This window comes from Rosa chinensis, chromosome 1, assembly GCF_002994745.2.
Source record: "Rosa chinensis cultivar Old Blush chromosome 1, RchiOBHm-V2, whole genome shotgun sequence".
NCBI lineage: Eukaryota > Viridiplantae > Streptophyta > Magnoliopsida > Rosales > Rosaceae > Rosa > Rosa chinensis.
Window position 1 is genome coordinate 45638000 of NC_037088.1, and position 17019 is coordinate 45655018.

The 17019-nt window shown below is 36.9% G+C and overlaps 1 protein-coding gene across 3 annotated transcripts; it reads right to left on the reverse strand.

The window, feature by feature from the left end:
* Positions 1–1718: 1718 nt before the first annotated feature.
* On the reverse strand, positions 1719–6617 carry LOC112187231 (translation initiation factor IF-2-like). 3 transcript variants are annotated; one of them, XM_024325953.2, is made up of 10 exons: positions 6228–6617; positions 5371–5433; positions 5184–5299; positions 5051–5112; positions 4876–4941; positions 4700–4758; positions 3318–3410; positions 3137–3237; positions 2908–2947; positions 1719–2745 (listed from the first exon to the last, which is right to left on the reverse strand). In XM_024325953.2, exons 3-9 carry the CDS (start codon positions 5205–5207, stop codon positions 2909–2911), a joined length of 444 nt encoding a protein of 147 aa, XP_024181721.1. In that variant the 5' UTR covers positions 5208–5299; positions 5371–5433; positions 6228–6617; the 3' UTR covers positions 1719–2745; position 2908. The 3 variants fall into 3 exon arrangements, with proteins under 3 accessions (XP_024181721.1, XP_024181703.1, XP_040369645.1); XM_024325935.2 differs by having other exon boundaries at positions 4614–4758; XM_040513711.1 differs by having other exon boundaries at positions 4384–4758.
* Positions 6618–17019: the final 10402 nt, after the last annotated feature.

A 17019-nucleotide genomic window follows, 5' to 3' on the forward strand; every position in this document is an offset into this window, starting at 1 on the left:
CGTCGGCATCCGTAGCAGCATAATTAAAAAGAATGTTCGATGACCTAGATGTTATTGATTGTCTTTTATATTTTGCATGAGACATCAGCCGGTTGAAATGGCTTGATAAGCAGCTTCTCGGTTGACTAGATAATATTACAAAATGACTTCGCGAAATTAGAGAGAAAACACATTGCCGATAGCTCCATTCTCAGTTGAAAAAAGAAAGCGTAAACACTGGGCTTTCTAGATAAGAGAAAAAGGATGCGCAATTATAAGAAAAAAGATGAGTGATTTGAACTCGAAACATCTTCGGATATAAGGAGGAGAAATACGACTAAACAACTCTAGTCTTCTGATTGATTAGTAAATTAAGGAATGCAAAACCTAATTTGCATCTTGAGTTGTCCACTTATTATCCCATCTCTACGTACTATAGTAAAGTCAAGCCCCCTCCTTTAAGACAAGATCAAACGAGACCGGCAATTTGCCAGTTTCTTTGCAAATGAAATCCTTCCATTTGAATATATCAATTATATGATCATAAAAGTTTCTCCATCTGATAAAATGGTGCAAATAAAATATTTGAATAGAAAAACTAGCAACAAGAACTAATGAATGTTTAACGCGAAGGAGAGATATATAATTTCTAATAATTTTGGATAAATTATCTAAAATTTACTTTATATGACAGCTTATGTGACATGATACATTATTGAATTAAAATTTTGGTCACATTTGTTATAGTATTTATGCCACGCTAGCTATTACATATACATAACGTACGTGTATCGTCAAAATCTTTTCATGAATAGAAGAATGATTACGTTGTATGTATGTGATTTTAGCTGCCTAAAATGACTTAAAAGTCTTTGGGTCCACAAAACTTTGTAGAAGAAAAAGCTTAGGGAATTAATTAAGTGCTATTAGAAGACTCAGTACTTCCATTATTCTTAACAACACTATTATTAAACTCATTCATTGGGTGAGAATTCAAATTATTCTGTTTTTGATGTGCTTTGGTTGACCAAAACAATTTTGGCTTGGTGCAGAGTTCAGACACTCGCTAAACTCGCAAAATCACTGTTTACTTTTTTTTTTTGGGTGCGGCCTCGTACAATTTTTCATACAAATAAAGAATATGAAAACAAAATGATCATGTAATACAAGTTTTTGTTTGGAATGAAAGACGACTTCCATTTTATCAAAAACAATGTTACACATAATATCTCACTCAAATGGCACGACCATGTCCACTAACTGCACTTATTCAACAGTTGATAGCACACACAAACACTAAAGCTGGCTTCTTTGCAAGTACTTTGTAATTTTGTATTGGAGGGCTTGGGAATATTTACATCCCTGACCAACTCAGGGATTTAGATTTAAGCGACAGTGGAAACATACCTGAGCCTATTAAGTTTAAAACAAAATGGGCAGAATCATATTAGAGGTGGTGCTACAAAGTCATTTGATGGCATCTTCATTTGTGCTTCAAAGCTTGATTCTGGGTCTATCTCTGACTTGCATTAGTGCTATGGAGCATCCTAGACCATTCTTCATTGCATCAAGAAGGATAATGAAAACTGAAATATACGAATATTCAAATCATGATGAAAAGAGAAACAAAGAAAAGGAAAATAGAAGCAATTACTGATCTTGTTTTTTATTCTCAATTTTTCTGCATATGTCAGTTTTCTACTTTTCTTATCACTGTAAATTTGAGGAGTCTGGCAGCATTTTAAACAAAATTCGTAAAAACAAAAGCAAAAAGAGAAATAAACTGAGGTAAAAATACATTCTTTCTGTGATAGAATATGATATTGGAATCTCATTACTCATTACTTATTCAGTGTTTTTTTAAAAGGTATAAAGCCTCATGTATACAAGAAATTTTGTAGGCAACAGTGCTACAGCTATGCAAGGCAAGCAAATACAAATAAAGGTACAACATGTTGCGTTTGGGAGGTGATAGGATCAGAAGCTGATGCGGTTATCTTTGAAACAACCCAAACAAACTCAAGATGCTTTGGAAAACATATTGTGTTTCGTTACATGTTGCGAGGGACTAGATCTGGATTTGGAACCAGATATGGATGTCGCATTGGGACCCAACCAGGTACTCAAACGGGAGTTGTTACTCATGCGTGAACTAGAACTCAAATGTGTACCGGAACTCAAATGGGAGCTGGAGTTCAGGCTCACAGATGAACTGTTATTCACACCGGAATTGGAACTCAAATGTGAATGAGAACTGGAGTGGACTGGAGGTCGGGTAGCTTGACTAGCAGCAGGACGTGAAGCAACTGAGTGAACAACGCGTTGTGTGGATGGGGTAACAATGCGCTGCTTGGGAGCAGCAGGGGTAACCATGTGTTGCTTGGGAGGGAGCAGCGGGGTAACAATGCCTTGTGTGGATGGGGTAACAATGCGCTGCTTGGGAGCAGCAGGGGTAACCATTTGTTGCTTGGGAGGGAGCAGCGGGGTAACAATGCGTTGCTTGGGAGCAGCAGGGATAACAATGCGTTGCTTGGGAGCAGCGGGGATAACAAGCCGTTGCTTGGGAGCAGCGGGAATAACAAGCCGGTGCTTGGGAGCAGCTGGGATAACAAGCCGTTGCTTGGGAGCAGCAGGGGTAACAATGCGTTGCTTGGGAGCAGCTGGGGTAAATACGTGTTGCTGGTGGATGACGGGGGCAGCAACAGCTCCAACAACTGTACCAGCTCCAGATGGGTGCCTGAAGTTTTTCCTGGTTATGATTGGATCCTGCATTTGATTGGGGAGAAGGAATATAAGAATTTAGGAAATAAAATTTCCACAGCTGGGATATAACCAGCAGACAAGAAGGCACAATTTACAGTGGAAGTGGGCGAATTAGAAGAAAAATCCTAATTACATAAGGAAAAAAATTAGCCAAATTTGAATTACCTCAAGCAACTGGGATGCAGATGCCCTCAAATTTGGTTCCCTGCCATGGGGACCAAAAGAATCATAAGTTCAAGATACATATAAATAGAGCCATCTCTGTTTTGATCTACATGTTGAATTTCAATATTACTCCTACCCCTATGCATAAGTAAATAAAAAAGAACGTACTAATGCAAATCTTAGTACTGGAACTATACTAAATTGAGTTTAGACAACAGCATTAGCTTACCTTTGCAGACATCGTCTCAAAAACTGTTTCCCATAAGAAGAAAGATTGTCGGGGATTGGAGGAACAGAATCTGATTTCTCCATATGTTTGAAAAAAGAGGCCTGAAGAATGATTCATCAGTGGAAACATATGGGAGAAAACATTTTCTTTAATTTCTTTAAAAAATAAGCAGAATTATTACCCCTGCGCGTGGTAATTTCCCCTCCAAGGATCTCCAGTGGCCATCTCAATAACAGTGCACCCCACACTCCATATATCAGGCTTATCAGTAAATCTAAAGAATTATTCTCAAATGTCAGTGCTTTATAGTTATCCAGGAAATAATGGACAATAAATAGATAATGCAGAATTTTAATCATCACCATGAAACTCTCTACCAAGGACCAACACTAGTTTGCCTAGGTTACTAGAAGTACTGCTAGGGATCCCAATACCAAATTTCATATATCAAATAATGTAATAGTGATTCCTTTCTTCAATCTCATGAACCTTATTTATCCCCAACAAATAAGCTACTAACATATATACTGTCATTCATTTAGTAAACATAACTGGTACACAAAATGTTGGACCCTATATTTTTACTGGGCTGTATGATTTCAAAGGATACTCATTCCTGAATTACAAGTCTTTTCCACCATGATCAAAAAGACCCATAACATCACATTTTTTAGAAAGAAGAAATTAACATTTGCAATAAGAAGCTAGAAATCATTCATCGAAAACATCACTTAAACTCTTTATTCATGTCGCACATCCTTTAATCTAAATGTACATACTTTAGCAGAGAGGCAGTGAACTAGTGAAGTAGGACAATGAAAGGATTTGTATGACTATGGATAGCTTATGGTCATGCTGAGCTTTAGGTGGTAGAGGTCTGAGTAACTGGAGAATTTAGGAAAAGAAAGTTTTAAGTTGCTGTAATTTGAAGGAAAACAGAGAGACAGAAAATATAGGGAGGAGAAGACTCAACAATACTCAATTTTCATTCATTCCATTTGTGATTTGCCTTGCGAGTGGCCTTATTTATAGCTTAAAATGCATTTTCCATACACTCTTAAAGTACCAAAAGAATTGTTAAAAAACAAGAGACCCTTACAGAACTTAGGGACATTGTATTTATCCTAAGACTCAAATAGACTATTAATAGCAGTAGACCCTAGAATACTCTTATAGAAATTTAAAATCAACTCAAATATTGACTCTTGATTGGTTTTCTTTGCGTAACTTTATAGGACGAGTCTTACAATATCATGGAGACTTCCAGACGAAAAAAAGCTTTAGCTTTAGAGTAGGGTTAATCTGCAAGCGGGTAACAAAGCTGTAGGTCTTGCATTACCTAGCCCTCACAGATATGTTAGACAACTAAAATTTTCTCCAATCCTGAAGTTTAGACCATGGCTGTATTAGAAAATCTACACTTCTATTTCTATCAAGTATATGTGGCCTTTGCTTCTCTCAAATAAGTCTTTTGTACCTTCTCTTCCTTATATAAAGAAACTCTTAATACTCGCAAGATAATAGAGAACTAGAATGATATATCATCATCATCAAATAGCATGCCTGCAATTATGCAGATCCTTCTGGAGAAGGAATTCAGGAGCCATCCAGAGTTGTGCACCCTACAATAACCAGCTCTCAGTTAGATATATGCATACTGGAAGTAACACCACATAATAAACACTAATTATATAAACGAAAAATTAAAGGAAATGAAATTTATGTGCCAGCTCAACCACCTGTTTAGATAGACCAAAATCTGCAAGTTTAATGCATCCATCAGCATCAATAAGGATATTTGCTCCCTGCAAGTTCATATCATTATAGATATTATCCACTCACAAGTACAGTATTAGGAAAAAAGGAAAAAGACCTTATTATACTAGCATATCACAAGCAGGTAAGGCAAAGTACCTTAATGTCACCATGCGTGATTTCTTTTTGGTGTACAGCTGCTGAGTGTACGTTCTTATTTTCTGCTCAAAAGTATTTACAAAATTTAGCATTTAAACACCTGCAGATGCAAATTAGGTTTGTGTGAACTTACATCCTCATCGAAAGGTCCCTTCATCAAATGTGCTGAAATAGAATAATAGATCCACCAGGAACATATTCCAACAGAATATATGAGGTTTCTTCCTTTGTCTCCTCACGCAAATATTTCTGAGAAACCACAAACGTCAGAGAAGTGAAAGAGTTCAAGAACTGAAATAAATACAAGAGGCTCTACTCACGACAATGTTCTTATGAGACAACTTTTGTAGAAGCTTCACTTCATCAAGCTCCCTGATGTGAGCCTACTCATGACAATAAAATCACTGATCAGTATCAAAACCAACTAACAAACAGGACATTAGCTGTCATAAGTTCCAAATATTAGGAAAACTTAAATTTTCAGATGTAGAAAGAAGTATACACAGAACAAATAATATGCTACTTGGATCGTTTTGTAAATGAAGAAGTGAGAAGGCTGGCCTTTGATTTTGTAGCGTATACTTATGTTCCCTATCTGGTTTTTATGTGGCAGTTAAGAAAGATTGTGAGATAGTAATGATGCATATGCAATAGTTCAACTCATGTGTGTCTGATGATCTCCAAAACAAACTCGACTAATGTAATCCACACTTCTTCTGTGGACTCAACTTTGAGTTCCAACATCACAATCATCATATAGATGGCAAAAAGCAGTCTAGAATTTATCGGTAAACATAAGCATTCAATTCAAAATAGACCAAAATGATGTTTAAAACCAAAACCCGGATTGAACAATGAAAAACACAAAATTGAACTAAAGGAAATTAAACCGAGAAATAACTAATAACTAAAAAAGAAAAGGAGGAAAGAAACTTAGGACACCAATTCCAAAATTCACAAAGGTCACAAGCAAAAGAACTATGAAGCTAAACTTGGTAAGAACCCATTTGAGAATCAGAAAGAGATAGACGAACTCCTAACCACAATCCAAATAAAGTCAACAAGAACAGAGCCAAAAGAAATAGAGTCCATAGCCAAAACCCAGCAACTGAGCAAAGTAATCCAAAATTATGACTAGAATACAGAATGAAGACCCAAAACGGCAAAAAAGAAATACCTCTTTGACAGCAATAGGCGATCTGGACTGATCCTTGCCCAAGAAGACACGCCCAGAGGAGCCGGAACCGATCAAGGTCAAGTCGTGCTCGTCCCATCGAATCGGAGACTGGGATCCTGTAACTTTGTGGAGAATAGAAGTGACTGCTTTCATTAGGATTACTGAGTTTTGCTAATGAAGTAGTGGTCTTTGGAGTTGGAATATAGACTTGACACTCCCTCATCAACCATCTTCCATGACATTTCGCCATGCGTCGTGTAGTCCGCCATTGAATATCATATTTCTTGCTCATGACGGACTTGGGTCTTCAACGACAAGTTCAAAATGGTCAGCAGCCATATGATAAAAAAATACAATTTGATTGACTGCCGCTGGCCGCCATCTTTTGGCTTCCGCAGAAGCACATTCTCTGGCCAGCCAAGCAACGTGATGCATGTAAATTTATATTGTTGTCTGGTTAAAATTTTAATTTTTTGTCACACGTTACACTGTTACAGTAATCCTTCAACCCGTAAAAGTGAGATTTCCTTACATGTCAAAACCATCCTTTAAAATAGGTCCAAAATGCTTATTGTTAGTCCATTACCGAACAAGAGGTTTGTGTAAACCAAGGTGGGACGAGTTGGGCTTGGTTAAGTGAAAATAGAAAATCGCAGGAAACAGAAGTTAATAGAAAATCGCAGGAAACAGAAGTTAATCATACAGAGAAGTATATATATAGCAGACATGAAGGGGTAGGTGAAATCACCAATAAAGTTCGAGTGGAACTATGCCCAATCTTGAATCGACTGCCTTAACGATTTGAGAACACCAAGTCGTCTTTCAGCAACTCGTACGTATGAATACAAATCTTCCTCGAGTTAATCTTGTTGGAATTTACTTAGAATATTTCAAAATACCAAAGTTTCAAGGAAAGTGTAAATCTGTAAGATAAGGAATACTAAAAGAAAGTGAGAATTAATGCATCAAAACTGGTGTCTTTTGGACTATGAACCAGCCATAGGTTTCTTTTCTAACTCGTTTGCTCCTTGATTCTAGTTCAAGATTCTCTCTAGGCTCTAGTGTACAAAGAGACGGAACAACAGATTTGTCTCTTTCGTCTCTACCATGTTTCATAGGAAAACAATGTTGCATTCTTAGTTTCAACTATGGTATGGTATTGACCCCCATTAAATTATGGTCACTACTGATAACTAAGAACCTATAGGCTGCACTATGTTGAGCATATCCTATGAACATTGCATCAAATGTTTTTGGTCCTAATTTTCTCTTTTTCGGCTCAGGTAAAAGGACTTTTGTTAAGCACCCCCACACTTTAAGGTATTTTAAGCTAGGTGCATGACCTCTCCATAACTCATAAGGAGTTATTCCCGTTTTCTTGTAGGGTATTCTATTTTGTAAGTGACATGCCGATAAAATAGCTTCCCCCCACAAATTTAGTGATGCTCCCGAACTTACTAACATGGCATTCATCATTTCTTTTAGTGTTCTATTTTTTCTTTCGGCTACTCCGTTTGATTCCGGAGAATACGGCGGAGTAACCTCATGAATTATGCCATGTTCTTCACAAAAAGAGATAAAGGAATTTGAATCGTACTCCCCACCTCTATCGGTGTAAGGTTGAACAAATGTTCTTTTATTGGAAGATTGAGCAGATACACTCAAAGTCCAAACAAGGACCACTGGGATGATGCTTTGAGAAAGAACTTGTAGGTTGAGGCGTGTGGTACACTGCCCTTAAGAGTAGATGTCCGCCCTTCGGAGATTATATCTCGGTGTAGTAAGTGTTGATGGCCTACCCTCCAAGGTACAACAACCTCGATCCTTGTAGGTGTACACTCACAATACTTGGATCGTATCGAACAACTTGAAAACTTTCTTTTGGTGGAGTAGAACAATTAAAGGAAACACATAAGAAATTTTAACTCGGAAAGGAAACAAAGGATTGAGTTTTCTTGTGTGTTTCAATCTGGAAAGCTAGGGATTATATATATGGCGGGAATGATCAATGCAATGACAATTTAATAATAGCAATTAAGCTATGTAACTCATGTAACTGAAAGGAATATTATGACATTGATTAGGAAGAATCAAAACGTCTAATTAGAAATGACATTTATACTCTGTAACTTATGTAACAGAAAGGCAATATATATCTTGACATTGATGAGTAAATCAAAACAGAATAAAGCAAATAAGGAATGAACCACCATAATTGCAGATTTTGATCAAATAATGGTATGTGAGTAAACTGATGAAATCTTGGTGTCAATCACAATCAAAGAGAGTTAATGACTATTACCATATGCAATTAAAGGTCCAATGGAGGTTTCAAATATAGCTGGTATTTTGAAATATTCTAAGTAAATTCCAACAAATCTATCTCGAACCGTTTCCTTGAGGGTTGTTGAATGAAACCTTGAAATGCAACTATAGGTGGAGAAGAGGGGTACTTGCAGAAAAACTATCTGATGCCTAAATCAGTGAGAGTATTAGAAGAATGAAGTAATTAGAAACTGATGCTTGAGTTGCCATGTAGGAAGTGAAATTTACATTCCCCATTTTACAACTCATACTTCATGTTTCTTTTTCTAGTATCTTAAGTTTTGTCTTTTTATAGTATGGATTGTAAAAATATAATATTAAGATACTAAAAAAAAAAAACATAGAGTGTGGATAGTAAAATGAGAATTGTACATTTCACGTTCCGTGCCATATTTACTCGAAATGATGGTAATTAGTCGTTGCGATACAAGTCTCGGGCCATGACCTGCGATGCCTGTATCGCAGGTTTGAGCTGCTAGCTTGAGGTCCGTGTAGTTGAGTCCAAAGATAAATGAATCTTTGTTACGAATAAGGACTTTAGTTTACTTAAAAATTGACTCATAGTACTAAATGAAAACCCTCGAGAGCAAAAGCTCTCGCTATCCTAGAGCCGCCAGTGACAGACCACATCAATGGGAGTCTCCCAAGCCTTCCAGCCAGCGCTTTTATCAGCGACTGAGCACAGCGGCTACGCCTGTGGCCGCTCCTACCTGTTTCCAGCCGAGGTTTCTCCGATGTGGAGAGTTTTTATGGAGGTGGTTATTGATGGTGACGATTGGGTCAGGTGGCTTCTGGCCACGGCCTAGGCATGGCCGGCTCCAACAATTTTTTCTGGGCTGCCTTTGGTTCCTGCTTTGGTGGGTGTGGTTGCTGCGATGGTCTGTGTCGAGGCCTGAGTTGCAGATTGCGATGGTGACAAATGTTTATGGCTGGGTTTCCAGATCCAATGGGATGTGGTTGTTACCGTTGGGATTGATGGAGATCTTCGAGGGAGGAGGCTGGTCCCTGACTTGGTGGCTGGGGTGAAGGTGGTCATCGTCCCGCAGCCGGAGTGTGCTACTCTGGGTGTCCAGATCAGCCTGGGCTTCCCAGTTTCCGGGCTGCTATGCGGCCCATGTCCATTGTGTTGACACCTATCCTGCAGGGCTGTGGTGGCCCAAATCAGCTTTAAGGCTAAAATCAGATGGGATTGGAGTGTGTTCATGTTGGAATTGGGTTCTTTGGAGGACCCTACGAATAGGCCCTATTTCTTCAGGGTTTCGTATTTGGGATCCTGGAGGAGCATTACCCTGCAGCTGGAGGTTCGAGAAAATGGCAATGGAAAGCCTTTAGGCTTTCCTGGTCTTCTTGCCTACTACTAGAAAGTTGGTCTTCTATTACTTTCATCTTAGTTTTCTCTAGTTGTATACCAATTGAGGTCTCTAGGCGACTAGGTTTACTATTCAAAGAGAGGTTCGTAGTGAGGACTAGCTTTTTGTTGTTAGGCTCAATAAGTGAGCGTATATTTTAACAGTGAGGGTCACTTGTCCTTTGCTCGGTACCTTGTGCCATTTATGAGTTTGGTATAAGACAGCATCTGATGTACGTGCCTTCTGACCATAGATAAATTAATGAAGTTATCTATTTCCTCAAAAATGACTTTAGTTTACTTGACTTTGTTTCAGAGATGTGATGGTTTGGGGCTACATCTTTCCAAGCCCGTGATTATATGGGCTTTCTGTATTTGGTACATTCCTAATTTCATATATGTCCTAGTTAAATAATCATAGACCTACAAATCTACAATTGAACCGCCACAAATGTAAGGGAAAAATAAAGGTTTACATATCTGACCGAACTATTGAAGATTTGACTGAACCAAACTGATCGAGTCTGGTTCAGTTTGGTGTTATTTCCTCAAATAATTTTCCTCAGTTGGTGGCATTAGTAGGGATCAAAACAAGTCTAAAATTAGCAAAGTTGGAACTAATGTATGTGCATATGTGACAGCAATCAGGTAGCGTCATGGTAGACCTCATCATACAGACTATTTTCATTTATAAGAACAAATCAATACCCTTTGGGTTAGTCCAAATGGTGAAAGAGGAGTTGGATATTTAGACTAAATGAGAGGTTCGTTTTCCTTTCAATGTGACAAAATAAAAAAAATAATGAAAAAAAAAGGACAAGTGAATGATGCTAAATTAACTTATTTATTCATTTATTTTTGTCTACTCATGCTAACATGTTTTTCAACTACTTCTCCTAGGCCCTTCGGTTTTAAATGCCCAGCTTGCAGGCTAGATTAGTTGAAGTCAGACGTACATGGAGTTGAGATATAGTCGACAGTACAGCTTCCGCATATTCATTTGATTTATGTTTTCCTTGTTTACCTTAGATTAGAATTGCTCTAATAACCTATGTGATTAATGGAATTGAGTTGAGACTTGTATTTGTGAAATTAGAGATGATATGATTTTGGGAGCAGGGTGATTGGTTTGCTAGAAGTGTAATCGTGTGGTATGCAGGTTTTGGGTAGTCCATCTTTAGGGGTGATTTCGCCAAATTTTCGGTAGAGTTATTCCTAAAGTGGGCCCCGTAGAGCACCTCTGATTTCAGGGTGAAATACGGGACAGGTCCTATCACTTACACTGCTGGAGCGAAGAATTTTCTTAAAAGAAAATAATTCACTAAATCTCAAACAAATTCTCAAGACCCATGTTACCTAACCTTTTCAATGGTTACAAAAATGCATTATTGCGGTATTGGCTGTGCACACATCTGTAAAGGAAACAAACATGGACATGAAAAACGTGGGTACTATGTCGATAAGACGGGTACTATATGTTCCAAGTGTCAGGGACAAGAGAAACCTGCATGATTGCGGGGGCTGCTGGCCTAGGAAGTTCCACAACAATGAACTGTTACTAATTCTTCTATTTATAGGTAACCATGCTATTTATTATAGAGAAAATGTTACAAACAGTACCTGAACTAAGACTCATTCTTAACTTCAGTACCCGACTATGCAAAACTATCACTTTGGTACCCCAAGTTTGAAGTCCGACCCAAGAATGGTACATGCCGTTCATCACGGCGTTAACTAGCTAAGCACGTGACATATTTTGAGGGCCCTCATGGTTTGCCACGTAGCAAACACTTGACGCTGTGATGGACGGCGTGTACCATTCTTGGGTCGAGCTTCAAACTTGAGGTACTAAAGTGATAGTTTTGCATAGTCGGGTTCTGAAGTTAGGAGTCGGCCTTAGTTCGGGTACTGTTTGAAATATTTTCTCTTTATTATATGCAAAATGATGTTTACCACGTTTCCTTCAAATATAACCTTCAAAACATATGACGAAGTGGTGTTAACTCAGTGGTTAGAACACCCACTACCTATGTACCAAGTCATGGGTTCGAGTCATCATGGGGGCAGGAGTGAAACCCTTTGATCATCATTACAAAAAAAAAAAAAAACCTTCAAAACATATCACTTACTAAGCATTAATATTCTGTTCTTACTAACCCTTCTCTTTTTCTTTCTATTCATTGATCGTACTCGTACTCGTAGAATTATTGACAAAAAATATCTTGAAGGAACAGCATGGAAGATAATGATTGAAATATATGATAGATTGATAGATATTATGTGGTTGCCAATTAATGGAGGCTATGGAGACCTTTCTTGTTTTTATTTATTTATTTATTTATTTTTTTAAATCAGGGTGAGGTGTGATAACCTGGATTTTTTTTTATTACTTTCTCAAAATTAATAAGGGACCTGTTTGTACAATTTCTTGTTCTTGTGTTTTGATTTGGCATTATTTGGGAAATAGAATTATTTCGGACGAATAAATGCTTGAAAACGCTTTGTTTTCAAGAGCATAGAGGTTGACTTTTTATTCATTATGATTTTGGTGACTTTCTTTACAAAAGTCATAGAACAAGGCGATACGAATTCTTAGACATGCGACATGTGAAAATCAGAGATCATATGAAGAAGTTATGGTTAGCGGAAAAACTTCTATTTTTGGAAATTTCCTATAAATACAAATTTCTGGAAATATTTTCATTATTTCTGTTTTCGGAAACTTTCCAAAAATATCAAACTCTAATTCGATATATATTGGAATCTCAGCAGTTCAGTTCTTAAGACTATATGAATAGATCACTTCTGTAAATTTTCAGCCAAATTGATGACCGTTAAGGTATCGAACTAGATTAAACTAATGGAAGAACCAAATCTGTCCAACTTGAACCGTTCATGCTTATAATTATTGGAAATCGCAGTTATGAATGCCTTTATGATTATCAATTTGCTCGAAAATTTACAGAAATGATATACTTATATAAACCTAAAATTTGAAAGGTCGAGATGCTAATATGTGATTAAAAAGTTGATCTAATTAGCAATCCTTTAAAATAGCCAAAAAAAAGATCCCTTACTAGATGGGCCACACACACACACACACATACGTGTACATATGTGTGTGTGTAGAGTCATTCACTAGGGGATCCTTTTTTTTGCCATTTTAAGATTTTCCTTCTGGAACCTACTTTGTTATCATATTTCGGCATCTCGACTGTTCAGTTTTTAGGTCCTAATGTATAGATCATTTCTGCAAATTTTCAGCAAAATTGATGATCGTTCAGGTATGGAACTAGATTAAATCAATGAACGAACCGAATCTGTCCAACTTGAACCATTCGTGTTCATAACTGTAAATCGCAGTTATAAATGTCTTAATGATTATCAATTTGACTAAAAATTTGCATAAATAATCTACTCATATATTCCTAAAAACTGAACGATTAAGATGTGAATATGTGATCGCAAAGTGGGTTTAATGAGTGACACACACACACACACTAACATTTCTCATATATAGTCCGACCAAGGCAAGATTATGGTATGTTAACATTTCTTATACATATCTAAACTGATAATATTTACAACTTTGTGAACTTGTATTACCACTTCGATGACTCCCGTAGTAACGTGGAAAAAGGTTCTCATTAAGATATTATTTTAGAGTAAAATAGATTCTCATTTATTTATACTATTATTAAGAGAAGAGAGTTTGTTAGTTAAAATAAATTTTTTTGACAGAAATGACCTTAAAAGATTAAATTTTTTTGAGAATTAATTAAATCACAAGGACAATTATGACATTTACAAATATACTTTTATTATTAAAAAATAAAAACCCACAACTCACTTTTTACTCCCACTATCTTCTCTTTGTAAAGGCCCCAGGGACTACCGCGTCCGGCTCGCCGCCCACACAGCCATTCAATTCTACGACGTGCAAGATCGGCTCAGATATGACCGGCCCAGCAAGGCCGTCGATTGGGTCATCAAGAAAGCCAAGGCCACAATTGACGAGCTGTCGTCGTGGAACCCCAAGTCAATTTTTGTTCAGACAACATCTTCTCCGACGGTGCCGAAATTTGCCACGCAGGACACGCAGAACGCGAGCCTCCATTTCTCGATGGTGGAGGCTCCGAGTTCTTTGTCTGCTAATCGGCGAGGTACAATGGTGGGTAGCAGTGGACTGGCGGAGCTAGTGAATCAGAACAGCTCGAATTTTCTGCAGGTGAGGCTGGTGTGGAGGCCGAAGTTGTTAATCTTTGGCTGCCTACAATTGCTTCTGATCGAAGTTTGGCTAGAGGCCGAAGTTGTCTGCTAGACCGATGAAGTTGCAGGTGAGGATGGTGTGGAGGTGGTGTTGCATGTTGGGAATGACGGAGAGGATGGCAGGGTGGGATTGGAGCTGTGATTTGAGAGTGGAGGGCTGGCAGGGTCTGAGTTTCTGATCAATGGTGTATAAAAGGGGGTCGAAGGAGAGAACGAGAGTGGTGGTGGCTAAGTCGTCGGCGGCGGCGGCGGGGATGAACTCGGAGTGAGCGGCGAAGCCTCAGTGCAATTTCAATTTGCTGTAGGATTTGAAGTGGGGGAAACCATAAACATCTGCAGTGCATGAAGGTGGATTGAGACACAGCAGCGGTGTTTGATCGGCAATCGGCGGTGGGAATCGGACGAGCAAGATGATTTGAATCTTGATGATTCAAATCAGGGGAAGAAGAAGAAAGAAAGAAAGAAAGAAGAATAAAGAAAGAAAGAAAGAAATAAAAGGAAGGAAAAAACAAAAGTTTTGAGGGTAAATCGGTCTTTTTGTCTTCATTAAGTTACTCACGTGAAAAATTTAACGGCTCCGTGATGGAAATTGGTCGTAGGTACGACGTTGATATGAAAAAATGAGTCCAGGTGTCACATTGATAGCTTTGTAAGTTCAGGTATCATTCTGAAAGTCCCTTAAGTGTCCAGACACCTTTGGTGAATTTTTTCTTAAAACAAACTGAGGGCAGAATGTCTTTTTTGCCCTCATATTTAGGCTCACGTGAGTCACACGTGCTCACAGTTGACGGAGACGTGACAGAAGTTCGCCAGAGGTATGACGATAATACGAAAAGTAAAGTCTAGGTATCACATTGATAACATTAAGAGTTCAGGTATCATTCTGAAAGTCACCAAAGTGTCCAGACACCGTTGGTGAATTTTTCCATTATATATAAGGCTATAACAATAACGTTGTAAACTTGTAATGATCAATGATGTTAGTATAAATCCATCTTTTTTGTGCGTATGTTGTGTCTATCTAGCCACATTGCAATCTAACAACAAGAACTAACTTTTTTTTTTTGGGGTGTAGTTCTTTTGGTGAAAATCTCCAGACCAGCATGCAGACGTTGGAAATCTACTTTTCAATTGTGATATCTATAAGTGGCATAGCGCTATTTGTGGTATGTATTACTGCAAGAATAAAGGTTGGTGAGGGATCGATTAGCCTTTGTATGAAATGCATTTATGTCGTCAATTTTCAAGCATGTCCATACAAAATTTTCTTTCAATCTTCAGTATATATTTTCTTTGAGTTTTTCTATTGGAACCTCCAAATTTACTTACTTGACCTCTATGCTTTTTACACCTCCTATCAAATTTTTAAATACTAAATTTACTCATTAAACCTTACTAAAGTTCCTCAAATAACCTCACATATATAATTTACAAACAAACTAAGATCTTTATAATAAAAAAAACTTAGTCATTTCAATGATTTAATTACTCAATAAATCTTAATTACATCTCCATTCCTTACTCAGACAACATAAATCTCTTATCCAATAATATATAAAAAATCAGACACAAGGTATTGAGTTTTAAAAATTAATAAAAATAAAATAACATGAACTATTATGTGATTTTTTTATTTACTTTTTCTTTTTTAGCTGTGCAAAAAAAAAAAACAGATTAATCATTTTTACTTAATGTTTCTCTATTTTCTGTACCACATGATTAATTATTTAAATATTCATTTATTTATTTTTATTTGCTAGCTCTATTTTTTTCTTCTTTTTGCAAATATAATGGATAGATTTAGATTTAGGTCATAATACAATTTATTTTGTTCTCCCTGACCAATATGTGTTCAATATGCATATCATACATTTTTATCTTAATCATAGTTTTATTTCTTATTAAATATATATGAATGCTTTAATGAGTATGTAGTGAAATTGGAAAATGAAAATAGATAGGGAAAATAATAACGAATGCAATATAATATTATTGAATTGGAAACTCTAGAGAAAATAAATATAACAATTTTTTTGGTATAATTATTGTCCTTAATAGTCATTTTATAGTAGGTTATATATGTCATTTAATAATTCATAATAAAGTGAGGTCAAGTGAGCAAATTTGGAGGTCCCAATAGAAACTCATTTTCTTTTGAGCACCGAAAGTAAACATACCTCAAGGCAAACAACTAATGAACAGAATTGATTATCGAAGACTTCTTCCCTTAGTTTGATACCAGCAGGAAGCCCAGACCCTGATTGTGGGAGATTTAAAAAAAAAAACTGAAAAATAGTATGTAGTTTTTGTGAAGAACATGTTTAATTTTTTTTTTCTTTTCTTTTGCAAATTGAGATTTTTGTCTTTCTTGAATAATTCACTTTTATATATAGGTTTTTGATACAAGCATTTTATGCGACATTTATTTTGTTAGTCCCTATATTAGTCTATGTTAGTTTGCTTTATTTTCTCTTTATTTATTTACTTTTGTGTTTATTAGGGTTGAGAAAGATGAGCAAAAAAGTAAAAGCTTGATGTACTACCCAAGCACCAGACTTTGATGGAGAAATCCCAATTAGATGATGACATGGCACATTCTGAATAAGTGATGTTGTGATGACCTGAATTTTGGTTATTTAATTTTAGTAATTAATAATGCACCAATTGTACAAATTATTGTTATTATGCTTGATTCGTATGTCGTATGTGAAGTGGAATTGTTTCGGACAATTATTTATTCGAAAAGTGTGGATTTAGGGGGAGGTTCACGGTTGACTTTTGATACGTTGAGATACTCCAAAAACTTCCTTCACGAAAGTCGTAGAGCGCATCGATACAAATTCGTGAACC

What these genes read in the sequence shown, in the direction of transcription:
- LOC112187231 (XM_024325935.2), bottom strand. Translation starts at nt 3,219, where the DNA reads ATGGAGAAATCAGATTCTGTTCCTCCAATCCCCGACAATCTTTCTTCT. An exon ending in TTGAGACGATGTCTGCAAAG is followed by an intron (nt 2,948 to 3,136) that starts GTAAGCTAATGC and finishes TCCCCATGGCAG; the next exon opens with GGAACCAAATTTGAGGGCAT. An exon ending in CTGCATCCCAGTTGCTTGAG is followed by an intron (nt 2,746 to 2,907) that starts GTAATTCAAATT and finishes AATCAAATGCAG; the next exon opens with GATCCAATCATAACCAGGAA.